This window comes from Theropithecus gelada, chromosome 10 (genome assembly GCF_003255815.1).
Source record: "Theropithecus gelada isolate Dixy chromosome 10, Tgel_1.0, whole genome shotgun sequence".
Classification (NCBI taxonomy): domain Eukaryota; kingdom Metazoa; phylum Chordata; class Mammalia; order Primates; family Cercopithecidae; genus Theropithecus; species Theropithecus gelada.
Window position 1 is genome coordinate 48620759 of NC_037678.1, and position 17980 is coordinate 48638738.

General features: G+C 42.3%; 1 protein-coding gene across 4 annotated transcripts in view; it reads left to right on the forward strand.

Annotated features, from left to right (window-relative positions):
- BCAS1 (breast carcinoma amplified sequence 1) overlaps positions 1-16994 on the forward strand; it is a 128909-nt gene extending 111915 nt beyond the window's left edge. For 2 of the 4 annotated variants that reach the window (XM_025398905.1, XM_025398906.1), the window contains exons 9-10: positions 7152-7415; positions 15541-16994. In XM_025398905.1, the coding sequence (XP_025254690.1) occupies positions 7152-7415; positions 15541-15615 (339 nt within the window). In that variant the 3' untranslated portion in view covers positions 15616-16994. Of the gene's footprint in view, positions 1-3251; positions 3318-7151; positions 7416-15540 lie in introns of all 4 variants that reach the window. The other 2 variants (XM_025398904.1, XM_025398903.1) reach the window with 2 other exon arrangements.
- The last annotated feature ends 986 nt before the right edge of the window (positions 16995-17980 follow it).

Below are 17980 nucleotides of genomic sequence, written 5' to 3' on the forward strand. Positions count from 1 at the left end.
AGGAAGGGAGGGAGGGAGGGAGGGAGGGAGGGAGGGAGGGAGGGAGGAAAGGAAGGAAGGAAGGAAGGAAGGAAGGAAGGAAGGAAGGAAGGAAGGAAGGAAGGAAGGGAAGGGAAGGGAAGGAAGGAAGGAAAGGAAGGAAGGAAGGAAACAGTTGTTATTAATAATAACTGCTGCTACAGAAGTGACTTCAGATGGACTTAATAAGATTCTAAGTCTAAACCCAAACTTCAGTCACTTTTGCATACATACAGCTTTACATGCCTCAGAATAAGCAATAAAGAAAAATCACTGAAAAATTTGAGATACTCTCTCTTCTTATTTTTTCTTTTTAAGAAGTTGAACTTCATTGCAGTAATCTCCCTGACAGCCTGGAGGTCTGTTTTCATGATGTCAGCTGAGATCAGCTGCTGTCAACACAGCCTTCTGATTCAATCCCAATTCTTCTCCAAGGGCTCTCAAAGAAATGGAGGGAAAGAAAGCAAATTGAAACCTTAAATTGGCAGAGTCCCTAATGAATGCCAAATTGAAACAACTAATGGGAAGTTTAGAATTCCTCTCTCCTAGGGGGCAAGTGAGAGAACTTTATTCTCTAGAAAGTGGTGGAGTGGTCATGCATGACTCTTCACGTCCATTCAGTGTTTGCCTAAAAAGCCATTTTGTGCATTTGTTTGTTTTTTTGCTGCTCAGCATTCCCCAGAGGTTGACAGATGTGATCCAAAGCCATAGTGTAAAGGCCACTTGGGAATGCGCTTGAGTAGGAAGGGCTGTTACGACACAGCCTGAATTTGGAGGCTGAGTTAAATCCCTATGTGTCCAAAGCTTTGGGTGTGATGGGAAGGCTGACAGAACTGATTGTGAGGAGGGAAGAAATAACCAAGAGTTCATTTCTTTTTCTAAGCCTTCTCAAGCAAGACTGGCCTTTGTAGAACAATGCACAGGACACGGAGGAAGGAAAAGCCCACTTTCCATGTAGATAGATCTAAATTTTGTGGAGAGGACAGTCCGATGTTTGTTTGCCGTTGGGTTGAAAATCTCAGTGAAACCCGCAACGATGATGTTCCTCAGTACACGGAACTTCCAGACACCACCTCTTTCACACTAAGCAGTATATTAAAAAGAGTACAGCCCTTCTGAAATTCCAGTGCTTTGGGAGGCCAAGGCTGGAGGATCACTTGAGCCCAGGAGCTTGAGGCCAGCCTGGGCAACATAGTGACACTCCATCTCTGCAAAAAAATTTTTAAAAATAACTGGGCCAGGCACAGTGGCTCATGCCTGTAATCCTAACATTTTGGGAGGCCAAGGCAGGTGGATCACTTGAGGTCCAGAGTTTGAGACAAGCCTGGCCAACATGGTGAAACCCTGTCTCTACTAAAAATACAAAAATTAGCCGGGCATGGTGGCAGGCGCCTGTAGTCCCAACTATTCAGGAGGCTGAAGCAGGAGAATTACTTGAACCTGGGAGGCAGAGGCTGCAGTGAGCCAAGATCATGCCACTGCACTCCAGCTTGAGCAACAGAGTGAGACTCTCTCAAAAAAAAAATAATAATAATAATAGCTGGACATGGTGGTGTACACCTGCAGTCCTATCTATCTGGGAGGCTGAGGCAGGAGGATTGCTTGACCATGGAGGTTGAGGCTGCTGTTAATGGTGATTATGCTGCTGTACTCCAGCCTGAGTGACAGAGTGGGACCTTGTCTCTTAAAAATAGTAATAATAGCAAAAATAAAGAAAAGCACAGTTGACTCCTGATGAGGGGACATCCCATAAACATCCACATTTGAGTTTGGTCATCTTCCGTCTTATCCAAGCTTTTGTCATTTTGTTTAACATTCAGCAATTTCATACAGTGAATGCTCAGTAAATGTTTATTGACTGAGTGGTGCCTCCTGCCTTCTAGGGGCAGTATCAGGAGGTGGTTTAGAGTCTGGAATATAGTCATTGCCTGCTGTCCAATACTGGCACTCAAACCTGCTAGTTCCATGGTGATGCTAGCATCTTTGAGCTTCCATTTCCTTGTCTGAAAAATAAAGTAATTCCTCATCTTAAGGTTCCGACATAATGAATAAACGAAATAATGCAAGTTATTATCTCATTTAGCACAATGCACAGCACTTAGTAAGCACTCCACTAAAAATTATCCTTCATAAATAACAGTTTGTATTATCTCTAATGTGAACACTATAGCTCAGATGACAAAGATACATAATATTAATCAGTCCGAAAGTATTTGAGTGCCTTCAATGGACAGTCAAGGCTATAAATAACAGTGGAATCTGAAGTCTTCCTCTTTGCCCCACATTGCTGAAACCCTGCTCTCTACACTCCTCCCAGCTGGGAAGAGGAGACATTAAGCAGTGATCAAATATGTGGGAATTAGACCTGAGTCAATGCTATTGATAAGAATTGAGCATTTTATTACCAGAATTTTAAGGTATCAAGCACTAAGCATAGGATATTACTAAATGCACGGTTAAAACCACAGAACCCAGCATGAGTCTGAACTTGTATATGGCCAACTTGCTGAGCGCAGTGGTGCTCAAACTCAAACAATCCTCAGCACCACCTGGAGAGCTTATTAAAATGCAGATCATTGAGCCTCCACCCCTGAAAGCTTCTGATTCATTAAGATCCAGAGTGGGTCTCCAGAATTTGCCTTTCTAGCAAGTTCCCAGGTGATGCTGAAGCTGCTGGTCCTGGAATCACACTTCTAGAACCATTAGCTTAGAGTGTGGAGTTCAAGGAGTCAAGGCCAACCCCATTTATCCCTGTCACTGGTGTTGCTGGCTATAGGGGGTGCTAAAGGGTAGAAAATGAAATACTCAGCAAAACTCTATCAAGAAGAAAAAAAAAAAAAACCCCACAATAAAACACCCACAGCCTAAATATTCCCAGTGGAAGGCTACTCATGGGTCAATTGTTCCTTCAGTCTTCATTTAATATGTTCAACTATCTCCTGCTTCCAACACTAATTGGAACCATCATCATTTATCTGAGAATTGCCTAATTCCAGGATTTAGTACTTTTGTTGTTATTTTTGGAGGCCAACACTTGAATTTAATTAGATACGGTTACAAATTGCATGGAAATCTCTATCTGATGAGTAACATGTTTCCAGTTGGTCTTCCATTTGTCTCGATCCCAAACCTCCATGATAAATGACTGAGATCATCCATTTCAGAACCTTCCTGCATTCTCCATGTCACTGTACTTGTGGTGGCTGAAGGCCATTGTCTGTTTGTTATTTTAGTCAGTGAAAGGGGATGGAGGGATCACCCACTCAGAAGAAATAAATGAGAAAGACTCCAGCTGCCAAGTAAGTAACCTCGAACTCAGTTTGGTGGTGGGATTAGCTGGTGTATTCTCACTTCTTCACAGTATACTTTTCAATAACATTCTCAGCCACAGCCGACTCATTTAACATCTCAGGATTAAGCACCTACTATATACCAAGAACGAGATTGGGATCTGCAGACACAAGCATGAACAAACTACAGTTCCTCAGCTTTATCCTATCAAAAAGTTTTCACACATGCGCTCCCCTCTTTTCTGCATTAAAAATCTCTTCTCACCCTTCACTGTTTGCCATAAATGTCACCTCCTCAAAAAGACCTTCCGTATCTGCCTCTCATAACTACACCTTGTTCTTTTATTTCAAAGCATCATCACAAATTGTAATAATTCGTTTATCTCCCCTGCCCCTTCTCACGTCTGCCTGGAATCTCTGTGGAGCAAGAAGTCTCCTTCTTTTATTTCTCTGTCACCTTGCATGGCGTTTGGCAAGTACTAGAATCTATGTCTTGAAGAGAATAAAGACATGGAGCGGGGGGACCACACAGTTTGCTTTCATTACTTTCTTTATTCTAAAGAAATATAGTTATGACATGTTTATAACTACATATGTTCCTTTTTTTAAATGGGATCATGCAACTGTACTCTTTTTTTTAATTTAAAAATACACCTCCACAAAAAAATGGCATCAAATATTCTTCTAGTAGTTTTGACAATATAGAGAAGTGGCTACAAGAATGAGTGGTAGACTCAAACTATCTGGTTCAAATCCTGGCTCAACCTTTTTTTTTTTTTTTTTCCCTGTGTGACTTAGGCAAATTGCCAAATCTGTCAGTGCCTCAGCTTCCTCATCTATACAAAGAAGCTATGAAAAGTACTTCCTCATAGGGTTGTCATACTTAGATGAATCAATACATGTAAAACATAACATTTCTGGTACAGAGGGCTCAGTACATGTTAGCTACTGTATTAGTCAGCATGGGCTGCCATAACAAAATGCCATAGGTGGTTGCTTTAAAAGCAGAAATGTATTTTGTTGCAGTTCTTGTGGATGGAAAAGATAGGATTAAGGAGTAAGCAAATCAGCAGGGTTTGGTTCCTGGTGAGGACTGTGTTCCTGGCTTGTAAACAGCCACCTTCTTGCTTGTGTGTCCTTACATGGCAGAGAGAGAAAGAGAATAAGCTCGCCAATGTCTCTTCTTATAAGGACACTAATCCTATTGGGGCAGGGCTCCACCCTATGCCTTTGTTTAACCTTAATTACTTCCTATTCCAAATATAATCACATTGGGAGTTAGGGATTCAACATACGCATTGGGGTGGAGGCACAATTCTACTGTTAACAGTGTCTATTTATTACTATTACTATTATGCAGCTGATAGGGAATTTCCATCTATAATGTTGCCCATATCACACTCATGAATGGACAGCAATGACTGTAAATAGGTTATAGTATTTTTATTTCCATAATAATTGGTTTATCCTACATTTTTAAAACAGGAAATATATCGCTTTTTACTATACCCATTTTGTTTCTTAAGTTATGACTATACCTGGCCCCCAAACTATGTCCCTGGACAACTTTGGAACCCAAATTCCCAAAGATTATTACCTAAAAACAGGATAAAATCATTTTATTCAAAAAGAAAAGCTTAAATATGATGGTATATTTTGTCTGGAATTTTACAGTGAAGGAATTATGCCAATAACCTTGGTGATTCTAAAATTGGAATGACATCGTACAAATCCAAATAAGCTGGAAACATCATTCTATTTATACGCACCTAGGAGTGTTTTCAGAATCCAGTTGGGAATTTTATTTTCCGGAGCCTTGGATTCAGACTTGAGAACACTGGTGTGTCCTTTCCATTTTTAGCTAATTTAATTCTCACAGCACCATAAGGTGTCATTTCTTTTATTGCTCCCATAGAGATGAGGAAACTAAGAGGTCAGTTTATCCTTGGTCACACAGCAAGGTTATGGTGGAATTAGAAACAAACCAGGTCCTTCTGACTCCAGGCACTGAGCTCTTAGCCACTCACTGCATCTTAAAGTCTTCTACACAACAAAAACAGTTAACAAGGCATTTGAACTGGGATCTCTGGTTTCTGGCCTTTCTGAAGAGCGTGGCGGTAAGAGTTTCTGTTTCATTCTAAGGAGAGTATCTGCTCTGGGCTATCTATTGTACTTGGACATCCATCTCTTAGCATTTGCTGCAACTCTGACAGTTGGGCTCTGCCAGAAGTATTCAAGACCTATATTGCAGAAGAGCTTCTCAAGGTACACTGGATGCCTGTTGCTTCTTTCTCCAAGGACTTCTGCCCTCTGAAGAGTACCAGTGGAGGCCTTCTGGACTGGGGAGTCTCTGCCATTTGTCTTCCCGCTTATTTCTGAGGGGGGTGCATGATTCACTGGAGTGAAAGGAAAGCTCTCCTTCAGTTGATGCCTTCTCCATCAAAGCTGCTACCTTGTTATAGAACTTTTTACCTGGGGACAGTACATAACTTCATGAATCATGCTTATACACACGTATCCGGTGGGTCAAGTGTGTTTGACAGTTGCCACCGTCAGGGCTTTAAAACTTTTGAAGTCAATATTTAGAAGTTGACATATTTTGCATTTTTAAAAATTTAATTTCAAGGTTCTCTTGAAAAACAGAAGCTCTGACCATACTGGAGCTGCAAGCCTACGTGGTATCTCTTGGCTGGATCAGGGCAACTGTTGCCCTTTGGACAGGGCATATAACGCTCAGTCTCCCCTGCTCTAAATTTTCTCCCCAACATCAAAGCCAGCCTTGCTTGAACTGGTGCTTTCCTTACACTGGAGAAATATTTTTTTGGATGTTTGTTGCTTTTGCAGCCGGAGAAATAAGATATTCACATGGTTATTCTTACCCCAACCTGCATTTACTAGATTTTTGGATTTTACAGCCTCATCTCATCAAATTATTAGAAACATGTGGGATTGTAAACCTTTCATTTTGACAAAAAAAGGATATACATTCAAAACTAATAAAACAATCATCTCTTTTACCACCATTTCATGAAGCAAAAGGACAATTTCACACCAAAAATTAGGGTAGATGTAATCATGAAGAAAAGAATGGGCATCCCCAAGAAAACACTCACATGTAGTTGCAAGTGGGAGGAGCCCCCTCAAAGCTGGCTTCAGCGTAGAAAGTCTTCAGGAACAGCTAGATCTAGGAGGCAGGCATGATACCATCAATGCCTGGTCTTTCTCTCTCTGTCTCTCTCCATCTCTCAGCTGTGCTTTTCTCTATGTTGGCTTCCTTTTCGGGAAGATTTTCCCTAGAAATATTGGTGGTTCTGGAAGCTCCAGTCTTACAACTTCACAGCTTCAAATCTAAGAGAAAGGGAACCAGCCTCTCTCTTATTTCAGCAAAGCTGTGAGATTAGCTCCCGTGTTATCTGCATTTGGCTATGCTGAGCCAATCACAGCAGGCCAATCACAGACAGTGCTCTGATTGGTCAGGCCTAAGTCACACGCTCTTGTCTGGAGGTGGAAGTAGTTTGCCTGGACCACATGGAGTAGATGAGGAAGAAGGGTGTTTCCCCAAGAAAAAGCCAAGTTCTGGTACCAGAATAAGGGATAAAGAGTGCTTTCTGGGATAACATAAAATGTATTAATGAATTACTAGATAACTAAATAAATGTCCCCACCATGACTTCATAAGTGCAAATTTTTCTTTTTTTTTTTTTACTTTCATTTCACCTAGGATTCATGAAAATGTAGATACTACCCACCATTTGAACATCTCTGTTTTAACATATTTATTCCCTTGCTATTGAGAGTTGCCCTGCAGCCACTAAAAATGTACTTTGTTTGAAATTGCTGTAGACATCAGACTCCGCAGAAAAGACTATCACACCGCCAGAGCCAGAACCAACAGGAGCACCCCAGAAGGGCAAAGAGGGCTCCTCGAAGGACAAGAAGTCAGCAGTCGAGATGAACAAACAGAAGAGCAACAAGCAGGAAGCCAAAGAACCAGCCCAGTGCACAGAGCAGGCCACGGTGGACACGAACTCACTGCAGAATGGGGACAAGCTCCAAAAGAGACCTGAGAAGCGGCAGCAGTCCCTTGGGGGCTTCTTTAAAGGCCTGGTAGGTGGATTTTTTTTTTTTTCTTTTTTTGCCTCTTCTTTCTGGGCTCTCTCCTTCCCCAAGACCATCTGCCCCAGTCAGTTTTTCAAATTCTACATGTGGCTCTTCACGCTGGGATCCCGGGTCTGTCACTCAGGGTTTTTGAACTGCTATGTGACTTCCAGCAGGTTCAATCCTTCTCCACTTTACAAACTGAGACCTTAAGCAAGTTATTGCCTCTCTGAACCAGATTTTTTATCTGTGCATAAATAATGGTGCCTAACTCACAGAGTTCATGAAACAGTTAGGTGAGATAATGCATCTAGTCACCCAGCACAGTGCCTGAGACCTAGGGAGCAATCATGTAGAAGTAATCACCATCATCACCGTCAACATCATCATTGGTTTTATTCAGTGTCTTGTGCATAGTAGATGCTCTGGGTAATATTTGTTGAATGAATGAATGGAGAATTAATGCATTATTGGCTTATTTTATTTACATTATATTATACCAATTAGAAGTATTAAAAAAAATTAGACAAATCAAGTTTAAACACACTTTATGTTGTGAGCAAAGAACAATTCATGAATTGGGCAGCACTCAAAACCCAAAGAGGTTCAGAGAGCACTGCCCAGTGGCATGAGCAGTAAGCTTTTATAGGCCAAACATGGAAGCAAAGTAGAAAATTTATCTGATTGGGTACAATGAGGCATTTGCCTTTTTTGGTCACATATGATGAGGTGTCTGCCTTATTTGGGAATGGTCTGATCAATTGGTTGCCTGTAATTGGCTGAAGTTTAGCTATTTGTGATTGGCTGCAACCTGGCTATTTATTACAAAAAAAAAAAAAAAAAGTATCCTCATAAGGTAGGTTTTGGTTTGTTTACTTACTGAGTGTGGTTGCAGTTTGTTACATAGATACTCAGAGTAAGGAGACTGCCTCAGGCTAAAGGCCTGCTTATTTAATTTAACAAGGGTGTAAATGTACAATTGTGTTACTCCATGGACTATAGAATCAATGGCTGCTAGATGCAGAGGAAATTTTTTTACTGATTGCAATTTTAGGCAGACTGGTGAGGAGGTGTTTTAGATTTGCTTATTTTACTCTCCTTTACAAAATGGAAGCCCATCTTCACCACTGGACTCCGTGAGGGTAGGGGCGCCACCTTTCAGGTTCAAGGCTGTATCTCACGCACTTGAAATAGGACTGCATAAACAGCAAGTGCTTGACAAACAAAGGAGTGAATGGATGAGATTAAAATAATAGATACCAAAATAGGATATATAAACTTGGAATACATTACTTGAAATTGTTATGCTTCGATAAAACATTGTACTCCACTTCAAGCACACTTGCAATTTCTACTTGCATGTTTAAAAAATACCCACTTTGTGAATGGAGACACTGAAACTGCATATCCATTAATCATTTAATTTACATATGGAAACCACTGAAATTTCTTCCCTTCCTTCCTTCCTTTTTTCCCTTCTTCCTTCTTTCATTTTTCTTCCAAAAATATTTATTAAGCATTGCATCTAAAGCACATTCACACTCATAGCTTCTCTCTCCTATTCCACAAGATGTAATAGTTCTTTATTAGCTGCTGCTTTCTGGGTGTAGTGCAGTCTTCAAACTAATCATGTAGTCCTTGCAGTGGTTTCATTGATGTGAGGAATGTAGATGTTGATGTAAAGCAAGAATGCCAGTTCGTAGCCCTGAGAGAGACTTCACCCACCTGGGTGAGGCTCTATTGGATTTGCCAACACAAGTCTTCTCAAAATGTACTGTGCACACGAAACACCCAGGGATCTATTAACACACATTCTGATTGAGTAGTTCTGGGGTCCAACCTGGGATGCCACAAAGCTCCTGATTGATGCTACAAAAGCTGCTGATCCAGGGACCACACTTTGAGTAGCAAGTTGCTAAAGGACCAGAAAAGAAGATGTTGGGGAAAGCATTTGGGTTTCTTTTAGTTTACTTTTTTTTTTTTTTTTTTTTTTTGAGATGGAGTTTCGCTCTTGTTGCCCAGGCTGGAGTACAATGGTGCAATGTCGGCTCACCGCAACCTCTGCCTCCCAGGTTCAAGCGATTCTCTTCCTTCAGTCTCCCAAGTAGCTGGGATTACAAGCATGTGCCACTATGCCTGGCTACTTTTGTATTTTTAGTTGAGATGGGGTTTCTCCAAGTTGGTCAGGCTGGTCTCGAACTCCCGACCTTGAGTGATCCACCCACCTTGGCCTCCCAAAGTGCTGAGATTACAGACATGAGCCACAGTGCCTGGCCTTAGTTTACACTTTTTAACCCATGATTTATTCATTCATTTAAAATGAACACCACCCACAGAATGATTTACATTGTGGCTTCTAATTATTTTAATAGAAGCCAGCCTCTACAATAAGTACGAAGGCTGAAAAAGAAATATGGTGTGGAAAAGTTCAGATGATTTCTAATAATCTGGTCATTCATTTAACAAATATTTGTAGAATATTTAGAATCCTGGCACTGAGCTAGACCAGGGGTATTAAAAATGCAACCCTTGTTTTTGTAAATAAAGTTTTATTGGAACATTGCCATGTTCATTCATTTACATGTTGTCCGTAGCTGCTTTCACACAAAAACATGAGGGTTGACTAGTTGGATTGACTAGTCAACTAGACTGCATGGCTCATAAGACTTAAAATATTTGCCATCTGGCCCTTTGCAGAAAACATGTGCCAAGCCTTGAACTAGGCACTGGAGGTATATTCAGCAAACAAAGGGGATGGGGTCCCTGACATCACGGGTTCATATTCTAAGGGGAAGCATGGAGCTAAAAAGTATTAATAGATAAGTTAAAAAACAAAGTTAAACTTATTAAAACTACAAAGTTAAAGTTACAAAATTAAAGGCAAAATTTGCCAACAAAATTGTAGGTCTGGGAGATCACTGAGGGAAATAAACAAGGTCCCGCGATAGAGTTTACCTAAGTATGGATGGGAGGTGTGTGCTACTTTTGCCTGAGTGTGTGTGGGGGGCGGGGTGTGCTACTTTTAATTGGTGGATCCCAAAATTGTCTCTGAGGAGATATGTCTGAGATGAGACAGGAGGGTTAAAGGTGCCAGACAGGAAGGGAGCAAGGCTCATTCTTCCAGGAGGAGGGGACAGCCCTGGCAGAGGCGCGGGGGTGGGAATGAGCTTAGTGAGCTTAGTACATTTCAGGAAGAGAAACGAGGTCCTGGTTGCTGCGGGTGGAGAGGTAGGGTGGGGGAAGAATAGTGGAAATAAGATTGGAGCCGTGGGCCGGGACCTGCTCATGCAGGCTGTACAGGCTGTGCACGGAATGGGGACGTAATCCTACCTGAGCAGGGAAGCTACTCACAGATATTAAGTAAGAAGTCTTGGCCCCTGTTGATAACATTCAAAGATTTTATTTTGCTGCTGTGCTGGAGAATGGCTGTTGAAGGTCATTAGGAGCTGGTTAATACAGGTCATGTTTCCTGGGAGAGCTGATGGAGATTGGCCTGGTGATTCCTGAGGAAGAGACAAGAATTGGACAGGTTTGAGACACTAATTACAGTTCTAGACGCCGAGTCCCTCCTCTGGGACCACACTCCTTTACAGACCTCATCTCTTTAGGATGGCAGCATCCCTTCAGGGTGGGACTGCTTCTGCCACACCTCCCAGACACATAAGCCAGGCCTCCAGGAAGCTGTGTCTTTTCCTGAACATTCCACAGGTTCTCAGAGACAGAGTCAGCATTCAGCTCAGGTCCCCTAGACCCCAAGTCCTGCACTGTCCCAGTGTCACAAGGCCTTCAGCAATGATGGAGGATGGAGGGGGCTTCCCTGCCACTTTCCAAAGACCAAGCCTCAAAGACTTTCAAGCTGGACACATTCCCCAGGGTTGCCCGACTGCCTTCCTGGGAGGGGAACGCTGGCAGCCAAGTCTGTCACCGCCCACAGAACTCTAGTGGTGCCTGTCACCCACAGGAAATGAGACACACCGCAGGCCGATCCCTGCGTGATCTTTGTCTCACAGTGACGTCCTCGTTAGTCAGGTCCTTTTTTCCTCCTTCTCCATCATGCTGCTTGAGTTCTAACTGAGAGCAATCCACCTGGTTTTCAAAAATCTGGAAAGAACTGGAAGGAAGCCCTTGGAATTCACGAAGTCCAACTGTTTGCAAACATTTTCCTTTCTTTTTGAGCGAAGGGACTTTTTTTGTTTACAAAAGAAAATGTCACAAAACCTCTGTGTGTGTGTGTGTGTACAGATATATGCATATATGCACACACAGACACATATGATAAAAGTGAAACTATTCTGATTGGTGGAAGACTGGATTTCTCCCTTCCCCTAAGCACCACTTTTTTGATGGCCCCTTTCCCGGCCTTCCCCTTTCCCATTTTCTTGGGCCGCTGAACTGCTAGATTCTGTGCAGTGCAATCTGCAGGCAGGTTTAGCAGATGAACAGAGGGAGGTTTGAAAGGGGAATACGTCTGTCCACACTGGTGTGGGCTGAACCAAGGCTTGTGACAGTCAGCACAGTCACTCCAAGGAGCCTGAGACCAAGGGTTGGAAAGAGCGGGCAGTGAACAGGAGAGAGTCGGGGACAGCAGGTGAGCTGAGGGCCAGATTCCAAGTCAAAGTGACCAGGCCGTTACTGCATGACCTAGTCCTAGGTCATCTTGGAGCCTCAGTTTCTGCATCTGTAAAATAGGGTGAATAATAATCACTGTCCACCTCACTGGGCTGGAGATAGAACAGGTAAGAGAATGGGTCTTGTTTGGCCTTGTGAACTGTGAAGTGTAGTCCTGGTATACAAGGCAGGAAAAGGGTTGGATTTAAGTCTCTGACTTCCAAGGTGGAGTCTCAGTGAGGCCAGAAGGGCACGTGTATGAGGCCAGTGAGTTAGGTATGGTCTGTGGCAACCTGAAGGGCTGGTGCCCACCTAACGGGGGTGCCACTCCTCAGCACCAGCCACATGTTACCTTGGGGAACTGCAGACCCATTGTGGCAGGACTTGTCCATTTATTCAAGAGAAAATAACAAAAGTGGGGAATTTTTATGAGAAAATACCTAATTTTTAAATGCCAGCATCTAATTTTTTTAAATAAATGAAGAAAATGCTTGTACAAGTTCATCTATATGCAAAGTTCAGGCCCGTGGCAGCCACTTGGCCATCTGAGTTTGCTGTTTAGCCCATCAAGCCCCAAGGTCAAGCTCATGGAACCTAAAGGATGGAAACCTCGGGGAAGTAAGCTTTCATAGAGGTGAGCTGACTGGGCAGGGTGGAGCCTGCGTGAACCAGGACCCACGGCAAGGCATGCTGGGCAAACAGAGGCAGGATGGATGGGTGCCACCCATGGCCAGCCTGAGACCAGGCTCTAGACACTTGCAAGAAGCTTGTTCCTGGACTTCCCAGCTCTCTTCTAGTGGCTGCATGAGCTTGGACCTGTCACCTTGCTGAGTTTCAAATACCGGATTAATGAAGTGAATGGTGCTGACATCACAGGGTTAGCATGAAGATGAAATGCAGTCGTGTACAATGCCCTAAGAGCAATGCTTGTGAGGTTTAATTAGTCAGGAAAGGCTATTTTGTGAGTATTACTTAGTTAGCCCCTGCCCTGGGTTGTAAAGGTGCAGAGATGAGTCGGGTACCGCTGTGCCATGGGGAGTCCCAGCACCCCACTTACTGGCAGGGACTTGGCTAAAGTAGCTTAGGCTCTCTGGGCTTCAGCAGCCTCTTCTGTAGCCTCAGAGTGGCAGTGGCATCAACCTCATGGGCTGCAGTGAGGACCAGGTGGAATAGGGGCAGTCTAAGACCTCACACACATGAGGCAGCAGGCTCTCAGCGGCGAGGGGCCTGCCAGAGGTCATGAAACCAGAAAGGGATGGAGCATCCCCAAATCCACAGCTGATTCCTGAGCCCAAGCTTTGAGTATCTCGCGGTGTCCTGGTCATCTCTTAATGCCTCAGAACTATTAATAACACAATGTGTTGTGTGCAGTATGTGCTCAATATATATTGTTGAATGAATTAGTGAATTCAACTACAACCACTAAAAATAATCACAACTCTTTTATCACACTTACTGTGTGACAAAGATTGTTCAAAGTACATTGCATATACTAACATTTAATCTTCAAAACTACCCTGTGAATTCCCCTTTTATCAATGGTAAAATTAAGGCTTAAGTAGAGGGTTAAGCAATTTGATCAAAGTCACCCAGCTAGGAAGTGACAGGTCTGGTGTTCAAAGCCCAGCAATCTGTAAATTACATGAAATTACACTACACTGTGTAGTATATACAATGTACTATACTATGCTAGATTATACAGGGCACTACACAATCTATGTACTCTCTCTCTATATATATATACTATATATGTGCCCTATGTACATCATATATACTAAACTACACTCTATTTATTATGCTATAATACACTCTATATATTTCATATTATATGATACCATGTATATTCTACTGCATTATACTACATGATGCTATGTACATATATTAGACCATATATACTTTGTGATAGTATATTATACTTCCCTTTCCTATACTATATACTATACTGTTCTGTATATATCATACTATATTATACATTATATAGTATACTATACTATATACTATATGCTATACTATATTTACTATACTATACAACGTGCTAAACTATACTGTGCTATAGTTACCATACTTGACTATACTGTATATGTATACTATATATACTATAAAATATACACTACCCTATATTATACTATCCTATATTACCTTATACTACACTATACTGTCTATATATACTATGCTACAAACACATTATACTACTCTATACTATATATATACTGTAATGTACAATATATACAATCTTATACTGTACTACCCTATACTGCCTTATAGTATAAACGGAGGTCCACAATTGATCCATGCAGCAATGTGGGTGAATCTCAAATGCACTATGCTACATGAAGGAAGCTAGTCTGAAGGGCTGTATATGCTCTAGGATCCCACGACATGACATCCTGGCAAAGGCAGAACTCTAGGGATAAGAACAGATCGGTGCTTTCCAGGGTCTGCGTTGGGGAGGGGTTGACCACAGAAGGCACAAGAAGGATCTGGGAGGGGACAGAACCATGTGACATGTCAATCTGGGTGGCGGTTTTAGGTAGCTATTTGTGTTGGTCTATCCTCATAGAACCAAATACAGAAAATGTTAACTTTACTTTTTGTAAGTTTTACTTGACAGAAACGGTAAAATAATAATAATAATAATAGTACCCAAGCTAGGCATAGTGGCTTACACCTGTAACTCCAACACTTTGGGAGACCAAGGTAGGAGGATCACATGAGCCCAGGAGTTCAAGAGCAGCCTGGACAACAAATTGAGACCCCATCTCTACAAAAAATTCAAAAATTAGCTGGATGTGGTGGTGTGCACCCGTAGTCTGAGCTACTGGGGAGGCTGACGTGAGGGGATCATTTGAGCCCAGGACTTCAAGGCTACAGTGAACCACAATCCCACCACTGTACTTCAGCCTAGGCAACAGAGTGAGACTTTGTCTCAAAAAAGTAACATAAAATAATAGTATCTGTCTGACAACATTCCTTCACCTACATTCAGTCAGTGTTAAGGTTAGGTACCTGCAAGGCACTGAGACACACAGAATCTATGCAACTTCCAATATGGTGTAGAAGACAGATGTTAGACAAATAAATTAGATAATAAAATCATTTCAGAGAGTGGTATGTTCTGAGAGAAAATAAAACAGGGTGATGAACCTAGATGGTAACTGGGGAGCAGGGGCTAAAGTGAGGTAGAATTGGTTGGGGTTTCTACACCCCAGGTAGTAAGTGCATTATAAGTATGAACTCACTTTATCTTGGGAACAACCCTCTGAGGTACGTTTGCCATTTCCATTTTAAACATAAAGAAACCAAAGCACAAACATGATAAGTAATTTGTCCAAGTTTTCACAAAGCTAGAAAGTCATATAACTGGGTATCAAACCCGGGCATCTGATTGGAGACCATTACACTGAGGAATGAGATACATTAATTTAGCACAGCACCTAGCACAGAGTAAGTACTACATAAATGGCCATTGTTGCTGTTGACATTACAGATCTTCAATAGGCTGCCAAGTCTTTCTGTTTTTCTCCAGGGACCAAAGCGGATGTTGGATGCTCAAGTGCAAACAGACCCAGTATCCATCGGACCAGTTGGCAAATCCAAGTAAACAAATCAGCACGGTTCCCACCAGGTTCTCCTGCCACCAAGATGTGTTCTCCTTACTCCATCTCCTCCTCAAACATGTTCCATGTATATATTCTTCTGATAGCCAGCAAATGAAATTCTGCCTAGAAATTAAGCCCGAGCTGTTGTATATTGAGGTGTATTATTTACGTCTCTGGTCCAGTCTTTTCTGGCAAATCACTGTAAAGATGGTTTAGCAGGTCACCTAGTTGGGTCAGAAGAGTTGATGATCACCAAGTGGGAAAGGGAGGGAGTGGAGGAATGTGTTTGGTTTAAGTGATGAAAATGGCAGTGGTGGCCGGGTGTGGTGGCTCTCGCCTGTAATCCCAGCACTTTGGGAGGCCAAGGCGGGTGGATCACCCGAGGTCAGGAGTTTAAGACTAGCCTGGCCAACATCGTGAAACCCATCTCTACTAAAAATACAAAAATTAGCCAGTCATGGTGGCACGCACCTGTAGTCCCAGCTACTCGGGAGCCCGAGGCACGAGAATCGCTTGTACCCAGGAGGTGGAGGTTGCAGTGAGTGGAAGCTGCACCATTGCACTCCACCCTGGGTGACAGAGCAAGATTCTGTCAAAAAAAAAAAAAAAAAAGGCAGTGGCAAGTAAGTTGTGGAAGAGAAATGATGCTAGAAGGAATTAAGCATTGTAGTAAACGCGTGCTTGTCCTCTAAGCTTGAAGAGGGGAGATGAAAATCCATTTGTTTAAATTCACATTTCAAGGAGGGAGAACCCGGGCAGTGTTGGACGGTTGCCAATTTCCTAGAATGGAATGTGTGGGGTATAGAAAAAGGAATGAATAAGCGTTGTTTTTCAAATAGGGTCCTTGTAAGTTATTGATGAGAGGGAAAAGATTGACTGGGGAGGGCTTAAAATGATTTGGGAAAACAATTGCTTTTGAGGCTCAGTGACAAGGGCAAAGATTACAACTTAAAAAAATAAATAAATAAAGGAAGTTGCACAGTTATTTTGCAACACAAGGGGGCGGTAAGGTCCCCATTTTTATCCTGTATTCTGTATCCCTAACAAAGATTTGGTCTCTGCTATCTTACATTATTAATGTTTCTCAGATGGCTGAGGGGCTCGCTTCATCTGTTCCGTCTGACACTTATCTCAAGTGTGTCTGTCATTCCTAATGTTCTCAGGATGTGCTTTGATAAAACCCTCCCCATAACCTCAGTTAATAAAAATTCACAGAAGATTATTCAAATACCTGAGTTGTTTTTAATACCTGTACAAAGGAGTAAATAGGACCCTGAGTCTATTAAAATGTAATTCAAAGTAGCATATGATTGACTGACAGTCATGTAAACTGTGTCTTTCTTTTTCTGATTTAATAAAAAATACATTTACTTCTAAAGTATCTTTTAATTTCCAACTTTCAAAGCAGTCCCACTCTATATCTGAGACGGCTCTAACTTCTACAGTATAAAATCCATACTCTTCCTCCATTATCTTCTTTGGAAGATAATTCTCTCCCAGATCCTCCCAGATTTCCTTGTATATGGGCACACACACACACACACAAACGCGTGCACCTATATGTCTGCATGTACACACACATGCGTGTATAGAATAGTGCTGTCTTAGGCCAGGTTGCCTGGAGCAGAACCTGAGATGGGGATTTGGACACATACGATATACTGGGAGTGGGCTCCCAGGGAAAGCGAGTAAGAGGAGAAAAAAGAGGGCAAGAAAGGAATTGGGCAAGGGTTGGTTTCAGCTGGAGCATGAATTGCACCACCCAGATAGTTTGACCTTGAGGCAAGGGAGCCGGCCTTTGAACCCCCGGAGGTGAACTGTGGGCTGTCCTGGGAGGTGGAGGGATGGAGAAGCTGGGATGCCTAAGTAACTGGAGGATGAGTGCATTGGCAGTGTCCGCTACAGATACACACATATATGTTCAGATACATATTTATACCCATATTTGCAATATATATGCACACATTCATGTGTATAAATATATATCATTCAGGAATAGATCCATGCAGTCACACAGTCATATTTACATACATGCAAATAAATAAATGTAACTAACACAGGTCCACACACACACATTGGCTCACACAAATCTATGCAATTCATCACACATTGATTGGCGATAAACACTGAATATACTCTCCTGATGTGGACCTCAACTATAAGGACAAGTTTGATGCTTAGGCAAATCACACCACGACTTTGGCAAATAGGCATTTGGAAAATGTGTTCAACAAAATATGGTATCACTCAAAACCCAGGTGTAAGTGAGGAGCGGATCCTGTGCTGCTGGGGCCTGTTAGCTCCCAGCTTGGACAGGCCGAATTCGTGTTTCAAATAAAGACCAGAGGTCTTTTCCTTGCAGCTGGG